The 11,405-nt window shown below is 43.7% G+C and overlaps 1 protein-coding gene across 1 annotated transcript; it reads right to left on the minus strand.

Annotated features, from left to right (window-relative positions):
- Nucleotides 1–9,464: 9,464 nt before the first annotated feature.
- On the minus strand, nt 9,465–10,970 carry LOC310782424 (delayed-rectifier potassium channel regulatory subunit KCNS3-like; the record flags this gene model as incomplete). The annotated part of the gene is made up of 1 exon (XM_083643083.1): nt 9,465–10,970. The coding sequence occupies one exon, from the start codon at nt 10,968–10,970 to the stop codon at nt 9,465–9,467; it is 1,506 nt and encodes a 501-aa protein (XP_083499209.1).
- Between the last annotated feature and the right edge of the window lie 435 nt (nt 10,971–11,405).

Consider the following 11,405-nt stretch of genomic DNA (forward strand, 5'->3'; position numbering starts at 1 on the left):
TGGTGCTGGACTGAATGAAGCTTTTTGCTCTGGAGATGCTGGATGAATGCGTGATGCTGACACAAGGTGAGTGATGACTGCACAAGTGTGATTTAAGCTGTGGTGATGGGGGCTTTATATAGTACCAGGAGAAGGGCATTTATGATGTCATAACTGATGTCATTTATGATGTCATAACTGATGTCATTTGGGAGAAGGGCATTTATGATGTCATAACTGATGTCATTTATGATGTCATTTATGATGTCATAACTGATGTCATTTGGGACGTCATGGAGAAGGTGACGTCGGAGATGGTGACGTCATTTAGTGACGTCATTTGGGCTGAGGGGTATGACAGCATGGGGTGCTCTATTAATGCCTTATTTGGTCTTCCATGATTGAACTACAGTCTGCGACTACACATAGATAGATAGATAGATAGATAGATAGATAGATAGATAGATAGATAGATAGATAGATAGATAGATAGATAGATAGATAGATAGATAGATAAATATAATAGATAGAGACTACACTCATATTCAAAGGTGCATTTGTCTTTTAATGGGTGTATCTTTTTCCATTTTAAAGTACTTTACTGTACATAAAGGGCAGCGGTCATTTTATGCAACATCATCCGCATTAACTTTACGAGCTGGATGTTACACATTTGTTTAATCACATGCACTTCATTATTATGCGTGCCAAAAAAATCTCCATAATTCTCAAAAAAAAAAATCTCCATAGTTCAATGGAGATACTGCAGGAAATACAGGAAAAACACCACCAGACCCCAATTAATCAAATATTAATTAGCAACAGATTAAATTATGCTGCATAAAACTAATGAAACTATGGGGGGGAAAAGATTTCATGTAGCTTTTCATTGATTTTTAATTACGGACGTTTATTGGTGCTCTCAAAGGCTGAGTGCACACAATTACACGGCCTTCGCATTGTGTGTAACTCATAGGTACTTGACATTAGATGGTTGTAAAAATTGCAGTCATGGTAAAAACATTTTTTTGTATTTTACAGGCTTCGCTGTGGGGTTTATAGGCCTAGATGCATATAGATCTTAAAACATGTATCCTTTATAGGCACTAAATAATACATCTAATCACAGCTATGAAATCTTTAGGTGGGCTACATTGTATGTCTGGCTGTGTTAATCAGCCAAGTGCAAACTGTGGGAATTCCAATGCATTTCAGTTGGATTGACTGGATTTTTACTGTGACATAATATAACATACAGTAATTAACTGAAGTCATGAAAGACTGGTGATGTGAGCCGATTAAACATAAGTTGTAAATTATTTTGAAATGGTAAAAGGTTTGTTGATGTTTGTGCCTGTATGGATGCAAGACCCTCCCGAAGGTCAGACGAGGGCTCAAACCTGCCTCAAACCTGGGGAGGGAGGGTGCCCAACTCCCACAGCTCCAAATGCATTAACATGTTAATGCAATACATTCCTGGATAGTGTAATCGTATCACATTACAACTTCATAAAAGGTGTAACACATTTTAACTGATGTCATAATAATATAGACTTATAATGTGTTAACTTATGAGCATAAGAAGCATACAACAACTTGAGGTATGACATAATTAATCAATATTATTACATCGTCAGACAAAAATATCCCTTAATAATGTAATGCTATAACATTATCTGTGAATTTATTTGATTGACAGGTTTTACAAAATTTTGAAAAAGCAACAATTTTCTATTAGAAAATACACAATAGTTTCCACCAGAAAGTTCAACCCTTGGAGAAAACAACCCAGAATGATGCTTTGTAGAGGATGTAGGCCTACAGTAGTGTCCTCACATGTGTTCCACTGGCCCACCCTCTTGTGTCCAGCCTCTCTTTCCTGCCTTTCTTTCAGCCTCCCTGCATTTGATTCATTGCAGGCTGAGAGTTCCCCTGCCCTCCTTTACTGCCTCCATTAAAGCCTAACTCTCTCCATCCCAGCTCTCCATGGATAGCGAGTGTCAGTTCATCATCCCAGCTAAGCCACCGCCCTGCACTAGACATTTTTCATTCTATCCACTTTAGCCTTACCCGGCACAAGCCAGCCCCGCTGTAAGCTAATTTCTCTGCCGTTCACGTTGAGGACACTGTTCTGAGGCCGATTAATGGAGTGTAAAATTCATACTTATGAGCCATATTGCTTGCAGAGTTATGACTGAAAACCCCCCAATCTCTTCTAACATCTCACGTCTGCTTTCCATAGTACCTGCTGTAGAGGTAAATGGAAATAAAAAAGTGAAATGGTCTGAAAATGCTTGAGGCCTTTAAAGCTGCATGCGCTAGTTGAGTTTTTTTAAGCATGGCCACAGACTGTGGCAATTCGTCTACAATATATTAGGGTTTGTTTGTCTGTCTGTCTGTCTGTCTGTCTGTCTGTCTGTCCCCTCAAAAGTAGACCAATCACAGCTCATGCTGCTACGTTCATGAAGTCACATGCCCGAGGTACCACACCGGGCGGGAATCAAACAGCACAGAAGTCAAAGGAGGCACATGCGATTCTATTCTGTGAATATCTTAGGATATTTATATTATTATTATTATTAATATACATTTATAAATAGACAGACTGACCATGCAATGCTTGTGAGCAGTTATGGATCAACCTGTGAATATGATTGGAAAAAGGAAGCGGTCGTAGCTGTGAAACAAGGTTAATGTCTGAATGTATTGCAGCTGTGGGACCGTGCGTTACCAGGTTTTCCTTTCAGTGCGGTTGGTGGGCTGTGGCTCGCCCTGCATGTCTTCACGGCACAGGCTGTCTAGTGCACAGAGCACACAGCTTGGATACGCCACAGAAGCTGTGCCTATGTGTTTTATAGACTGTTTTTGTTTACGTCTGATGCTACTGTCTGCACGACATCTAGTGGGCAAAAAAATTGCATACGTACCTTTAATACAATGAGCCTTCTTTGTTGCCTCACCGCTTTCAAGGCTGTTATGGAGGTTTTAAGCACTGTGGTGAAAATGACAACAACCTTGCACTGTTTATGCTGTAACCTCACGTAACCTGGTCTCAAGAACAAATAATGGATCAGTCTGCAAAAGCAAATACCGCCCAAGTCCCTATGGAGGGGGTGCTACGAATGGTGAACTGAGGAGTGCTGAGCGCAGACTGTAGTCCTGCTGCCGAAGGCCTGAACCCCCTGTGAGAGGGATTGCCGGGGCCACATGGGACCCCGGATTGCCTGCTTATCTCCACTTTGATAATTGGCGAGGGTCTCTTGGGCATATGACTGTAATAGAGCCCAATGGATATGGCCAAAGAGGGTAATTGAAGAAGCCCCAATCTTCTCTTGTTCATAATTCGATGAGTCACACATTCACACTGCAATGCAAGGTGAGGTGAAGGTGAAGTTGGCTTTAGGTGACTTACTGTAGAGTGCAGCGCATGCAAGTATAGGATGTTTCCCTGGAATCAAACGTTCAGGACCAGGTGAATCCAGGTGCAAGCAGTCAGCCCTTTATTTATTATTTTTCCTCTAATGACAGGACCGTCTGCATGTGAGTGTATGTATTTCCTTCACGTATCTCGAGAACCCTTCGTCTGATAGACTTGGAACTCTGCCGGTGCTCTGCTGGCGACCCTGCGGAGGGCAGTGCGGAGTTTCATGCAATTCGACTGATCAGAACACGGTTTTCTTGCATTTCCTCCATAGATTTGCATAAATTATGACATAAGGTCACAGCAGCCCAGGTTATAAATCTACTATATAAAGGCGGAACCATGTTCCGAAAGTCAAAACTGTCGCAACTCAGCATGCTCAGAACATTCCGGGACTTCTGCAGAGGCTATAAGTAGGACTGGTAGCTTGTGTAACCCGCACTCAGTGAGTGAAAGTCCAACAGAGTGAGTGAGTGAACGGGCACTGCACTAGAGAGACAAAGGTTGTGCAAAGACAGTTTGACTCAGTATTAGGAACTAAGTTTACTCTTATAGTCTCAGGCCTTTGACTGAATTAGGACAGATTTGTGTGTTGCACAGACCCAAAAAAAGTCAACCAGTGTCTCTGCTAAATGTAATAGATTATGACTGTGATAAATGATGATGCGTGCCTAGCGATGTCCATCCAATCCAAGTGCAATAAAGCAGCAAGAGGAGAAGGCAGCATACTCATCTAACTGAAGTGCTTTCTGATGTCTGACCCCTTCAGAAAGCAATGTGGCTGCTGGTAAATGGCTGAGTTAAAGTGCATGAAAGAATGTTTGGCTGGTTATGTTGTAGTTCTGGAAGTGCTCTGCGGGTGGCGATACTGCGGAAAGACTTGGATCAAAACAGTACAAATTAGCTTAAATCCAGCAGCTATTATGGTGATACTGAAACGGTTTCCCCCGGCTCTGTCTTTCACGTCGTCGTCGTCGTCGTCAGCAAAAACCAAAACACCTCTCTTAGTCTGATTTCAGATGTCACAGAAGGCGCCACAGAATCACTTTGCAGCTCATTAAGGGTTTAAAAAGGTGTAAACGTTAAAAAGGTTGAGTGCTTCTTTAGAGCCGGGCCATTATCTCTCCAGATGTTAAAGCACATGGAGCTATCTGTCTTGGAGGACGTCTACATAAAGGCAAGCATACACATCAAGTCATTAGTCACCACTTAGAGAGCCGTAATGATGAATATGGTGCTGGTCTAATTGAAGTCTAGGACACAGTGGTTTACAACGTGGGGTCCGGGGGCCTCCAGGGGTCCTTGAGAGGGTTCCAGGGGGAATCATTTATTTTCACTATAATTCCATCCATAACATAATGACAGAATGTATGACTATTTTGGTCATGGGTTTCATACGCTTTCTGCAATAAAACTAAGAGCAAAAGTCTTATCAGATGGGGGACCCTGGGACCAAATCGTATCAAATGGGGGTCAGTAGTGTAATTTGTGTCAGTTTGGGCGTCCTTGATATGAAGAAATGTGAGAACCACTGGTCTAGCAGTCAAAGTTGTGTCAAAGGTGTGTTTTAGGGTACAGTGGGTCTTCATTCAACAAAAGTAACACACACATGACACACACACACACACACACACACACACACACACACACCCTTTGGGTTTTGCTCATTAATCACTGCAGTGACCTTTTCGTACAGTAGGGGGAGGGGGACAAATGCCTTTCCAGCCCCTGAGGCCCTGTGTGATGTATGAATTTATGTTCTACTTAAAAGGAAATGTCAGATCTGGGATTGATTTCTTTCCCCTGTAACAGAAAAGACAGGCATGGCTTTTTATTTTGTTTGACATGATGTCCCACACTCTGCTGGGAGCTAAAAACAACTGTCAGAGACAAACTGTTGGCTGCTGATCAAGAACATAAATCACAATGGGGCGAAAAGTGGAATTAAAATCCTATCGATTTCTTTCCAAACTGCCGGCCACTGTGTTTTGGACAGAAGTTCAATTATGACTTTTGACCTTTTATCCTTGCAATTTAATGCACCGTATACATCCAACCAGCCAGTAAGTCTTCATGTGAAATTTGAAACAATGCAGAGAAAATCAAGTCTCCTCCCATGTAGAATACATGCAAAAATAAATATAATCAATCAATCAATCAATCAATCAATCAATCAATCATTAAACAAACAAATAAATAAATAAATAAATAACTACAAAAGTTATTTCTGCTGCTACACTGGTAACATGCTCTAACTAGGTCCTGGCCCTTTACCAGTAATTGAAATGTTTATACATTTATCATCTTTCATTCTACATTACACTACCATTCATATCATTCATTCTCTGATTCAGCATACAGTGTCTGTGTGTCCTTGGCCCTGCAAGATCCATACAAGACAACCAATTTCTCAGAGGAAGTCACACAGGCACAAAGAAGGAAAATATTCATGATTCAAAATGCTGCATTTTCTTTATCCTTACATGGGGTCTATTTGTATAGATGCAGTCGGTCTGTGTGGGAACACCCACAAAATCTTACTATGGCTGGTGCGCGAGATTAGATGGTGTAAAAAAAACATATCTCAATGGGCTGACTCAGGACAGTGCTGCGGCTCTACACTACCAGTTGAGGATTCAAAAGCAGGTACATACTGTAGACATCTGTTCAGGTGGTACGTTCACTGCGGGGGTTGAATCCCTGATCCTGTCTGCCTGGGCTGGGCTAGCAGCTAAATGCTAACTCTCCTGCATTGGAAGAACGGGAGGATTTACCCCACGCTGATCCATTGAACACGCATCTATGACGAGAAACTGACTGCATCTATAGCCCTAATTCACAAGCATTTCTCAGAGGACTTTACAGAGAATGGGTCTAGCTAGGTCTAGCTAAGCACAATCAATAAACAGAATTGAACAACTTACATAAAGCCTGTAAAAAAAACAAGGACAATTTTGTCAACCAATGTGGGAGGCTACCAAATGTGGAAGAAAATGCTGAAGCAGTCTCGGATCATGGCCGACCCCACCCACCCAGGTCATAAAGTACATAGGGCTCTGAGCTCTCCCCCACGGCAGAAGACTGATGTCTGGCAGTATCAGAACCTCTCGACACAGGGACAGTTTCTACCCAACTGCCATCCGCCTCTTCAACAAAACCCGAAAGCCCCACAAATCAGGACTTTATCACTCCCCCCATGAGCACAACCGGCTCAGTAATGCCTCCCCGCCCACTGACATTATCCTACCGTCCCCCCCACCCTGTCCCCCCTATGTCACTTAAAATGACTTTTTATTTTGCACTTTATAATTTGTAATTTGTTTTTCAGTATTGCTTCATCTCTACTACTGATGTGACCGCTGTGCTGCATACTGGCACAAGTCTAATTCCTCGTTTGTAATCTGATTACTTACTGTGGCTATTAAAGTGAATCTTGAACCATGAAATTCAACATTTTAACAACTGAACTGGGGTCAGCTCAGGGAATGTAAGGTTTCATCATGTATGGTCACCCCACTGTATCCCTCGTGCCACAACTGACTATGCCAGAGTCAGTGTGGTTCCTCCTGGATGTCTCAGAGATGTCTAATGGACACTCTAACTTAACATGTGCTCTACTTTGGTGACCTGTTCTATGTCAGCACATTCTGTACTCCTTAAAAGACTGGTTCAGTCTGTTCTGTTCCTCTTTGAATAAGTGGGCGTAGCCTCACTCCTCCTTTTATATATTCAAGTAAGACGAACATGTGACTCCAGAACATTTCTTCAACATCACCTATCCTTAAAAATGATTTATGGTTTATTTGCATAGTAGTGTATAAGAGGGAGAGTGGAGATTAGGTGTTTAGAAAAAAATCCTCATTTTGTGTGTGCCTAATCACACTTTCAGAAACAACATGGCCATGTATAAATAAAAAGGCAATAAATAAAATAATATATACATGCATGTATAACAAATAAAAAATAATATATATTCATATATAATAATTCCTTGTATAATGAATGCAAAACATTTTGAAAGTCAGAAACACCTGCTTCCAGAAAATTATGACAAATAGATAGGAGACACAGGCTGGCATAATTGAATAAAGGAATCCATTATTGCTTGCAGTCTTGTGACAGAATACTGTATTGAAATCCACTTCCTTCAAGAGAACCTGTGCCCAAAGCTAGCGAGCTGGGAGTAATGATGAGGAACGCATAACCATCTATCTTAAAGCACCACCAAGAGTGCTGGATTGTCATCTTCCATTCTGGAGCTGGATTTCTAAAGATTATGAATGATATCAGAGTTCACAAAAACAAAATAAAGATTAGAACTATGACTAACTAATAAAAAAACTATGCCACGCATGTGAAGATGACATATCATCATCGTCAGTGCTGTCGCTGTCATGTTATTGTGTGTGCTCTACACGCCTATGTAACGCTACTATCAACTGCCCTAGATAAAGATAATCAATACTCGTCTGTACCAATGATGTGTGGTTGTCATTACATTTTGTGACAGCTGACAGGAGCGGAAACACAAAACGTAGACTAAGCAGTATGGTAATCCCCTATGCAATGCACACCTGACACAGGATGCCCAGTAATCGAAACCTGTTTGCCAGCATTAACGAAGGATCAAGGAGTAATGGGGTTATCTATTCACTTTAGACTTTGTGACTCCAGCAGTTTTGTCTTCGCAGAATCAATTTAGCTGCTGGCAGTGGCAGGTGGACCATGTATCTCTAAAATGTTTTCCTCATTTGCCCATCTATTTTCGAAATGATACCGTATATAGACTCCCCCCCGGATACAGTAGCTAGACCCCCCCCCCCCCAACAACAACAACAGCTATTTGCTTTTGACCAAGATGAATTGCTCAGGTATTAGAGTTCATAGCTCTGAGGGAACATGTCTGTGTTCAACTACATGAAAACCTTGGAGTCCCTGCGGAGATTTGAAAACATTTCCGACATCTCTCTCTATACGAGACAGCAGCTCATCCATCCAGAGATAATCACACGAGACAGCGAATCAATACTTTTTCAGGATGAGAGGGCAACACGCTTACAGATTGAATATGTCTTCCTTCACTGTTTTGGCCACTGCATTGGGCATTTTAGGAGAAGTTTGCAATTTAATTTCAAATTAGAATGACCCCCAAATTAATAATTTGGGGGTCATTCTAGAAAGGAAGTGAGGGAATAGTGCACGAATCACAGTGGCCCCTGTTCAAACTGTTTTTTCTTTTGTGGAATCCTGCACAAGCCTGATGCTTGTTTTGGACATATCATATCATTGTAGAGAAATTGTGTGTAATAAACCTCAGTATGAAACCTAATCTGAATGAATGAGCCATACAACTCAGAGGGATATTTCTTGTGATTCAGTCTGTCAGATTTTATTTCTTGTCCACATGAACCCCCCCCCCCCCCCCCCCCCCCCGAGAGTCAGCCAGCATGCTACCATGACTATCCAAAATAATATCTTAAAAACCTGCCATGTCAGTTCTTCACACATCGTTTTAAAAGAGATGTGTGGTCAAAAGATGGTTTTCCAATTACATGTTCTACACAACAAATAATATTAGGCTAATCTTTTCCAAAATGCAACTGTCTTTGTTCATGCAGAGTATGTACCATCAGTCAACTTAGAAATCTAAATATACCATTTTTATTTGTCATACAATAGGTTGTCACCCTACACCTTTGCATTTGCTGAACTCTCAGTCTGAAGTTTCAGCAAGCAGACAAATCAATACAGAACACTACCTTGAAAAACATGAACATTATGGCCTCCTACATGCATCATTGCAATATTCTCAAGCAGAAAATGGGCTCTCAAACCTCTGAGCATGGTCTCAAGTAATTCTCTCTGAATCTCCTGGTTTTAGTGATTTATTTGACAAGCTATTCCCTTGTAGAAAAATTAGACACGATTTCTCTGTCAACTTGCGGGTAGACGACAGTGCGAGAGGCAGGGTCAGTGACGGAGAGCTCTGCCCTGAGAGACACTGAGCGCTTTGCGGTAGACGGTGCTCGTAAAGGAGCGACACCCCGGTGAGGTGGCAGCAATCTCATTTTGCTGCCCCATTTCCGAGAGCGTCGTTATCGTACACTTCCTCCACGTCCTGGAGACTGGAGGCATCTGTTTCATCCCCGGCGCTGCTCTCGCTGTTCCTGAAGGCGATACCTCCCATGAAAGGGTAGACGGCGCTGTGGGTGTACAGGTCTCTATTGCTGTAGTAAGGGAGGTCTGAGTCTTGTCTTTCAGTCTGATTGAGACTCTGGACCTCCATGGCTTTATTTCTTTGATAGTACTTAGAAAACTTATTGAATATGATGGTGATGGGCAGGGCCACCACTAACAGGCCACAGACGATGCACAGGGTGGCCACTATCTTCCCACCCAGCGTCACCGGGCAGGTGTCGCCGTAGCCTACCGTAGTCATTGTGATGGTGGCCCACCACCAGCCTACAGGGATGCTCCCCAACTCCGTGTCCTCCTCCTCCTTCTCGGCAAAGTAGATGAGTGCAGAAAATATGGAGATTCCCACAGAGAGGAAGAGAAGCAGCAGTCCCACCTCGTGGTAGCTGTGGCGGACGGTGGCGCCCAGTGCTCGCAGCCCGATGGAGTGACGAGCAAGTTTGAGGATACGGAAAACCCTCATCAGACGCAGCACCTGCACCACTTTTCCGACGTTCTCCAGGTCCTGGTTCTCCTCTGCGCCCTCCTCGTCCCCTCTCTCAAACGCTAGCGTGACATAAAAAGGCAAGATGGAGGCCACGTCAATGATGTTTAAGGGGTTCCCTAGGAACTTCCTGGGGGAGGGTGCTACAATGAGCCGGATGATGAACTCGGCTGAGAAGCAGATGATGCAGATCACCTCCAGGATGGCAAGGACCGGGTCCTCGATGGGCTTGTCGTTGTCGTCTACGCGCTGAAACTCTGGCATGCTGTGGACGCACATGGCGACGATGGAGGTCAGCACCACGCTGAGAGAAGCCACCATGATGATCTTGGCAGCTCGAGAGTGACCCGGGTCCTCCAACCGCAGCCAAACGTAGCTTCTCATCTCCGCACACCAGGTGCCTTTGAACTTGGCCAGGTCTTTATCGACGGCGGAGAGCTCCTCGAAGGAAGAGTTGAAGCTGGGCTGCTGTTGGTCGTCACTCCGGATGTCCCAGTCTCTGTCCTCGATGTACTCCTTCCTCTCCTGGAACCAGTCGTGGCAGCAGGAGCTCAGGTGCAGCTCCTGGATCCCCCAGTACTCGATCTCCTGACTGAAGGAGAAGACGCACAGCTCCTCCATCATGTGGATGCGTCCCGTGCGGTAGAAGTTGAGCACGCACAGGAAGACCCGGGGATTCCTGTCGAAGTAGTACTCCTTCTCGGCCGGGCTGTAGTCGTCGCACAGCTCCAGGATGGCCGCCTCACTCTGGCAGCGCAGCAGACAAGCCAGCCGCGTGTGGGGGTAGTGGAGCAGCATGTCCGGGTCCACTTGGTGCTGTACCCCGCCCACGTTGAGGTGGACCTGGTCCTCCTCAGTCCCACGCCGGTGGAGGATTTGCCCGTACCCCATGGTGCTGATCATCCGTACGGGACATGAGCAGAGGGATTATAATGAAAACTGAAAGTTAGCATGAATCTTGGAAGGCTCTTACAGAAAAAGAGCTTTCAAAGATGTGTTTATGGCAGGAAAATATGTCCGACAAGCACTGAGAAAAGCTAGACGAGATCGTGAGTGGTATTTTTTATGGGGGGTGTCTATCAAGAAGCATTTGACTGCATTGTTTGTAGAATACATTAGTCTTCCGAAGAAGAAGAAAATCAATAGAGCATTACAGGAAATGGTTTGTACTGGAGTGAGTGAAGAAGCCCTGAGGCACTGTCACTTCTTAAAGGGCTGAAGGACATGGTTATCACAGGGAGAATCACATTACAGCAGCGGCTGCGTAACTCAGAGGAAATGAGAGGCAACAAGTTGAAACTGAACCCGCACATTATTATCAGCAAT

Source organism: Poromitra crassiceps (assembly GCF_964638095.1).
Source record: "Poromitra crassiceps genome assembly, chromosome: 9".
NCBI classification, from domain to species: domain Eukaryota; kingdom Metazoa; phylum Chordata; class Actinopteri; order Beryciformes; family Melamphaidae; genus Poromitra; species Poromitra crassiceps.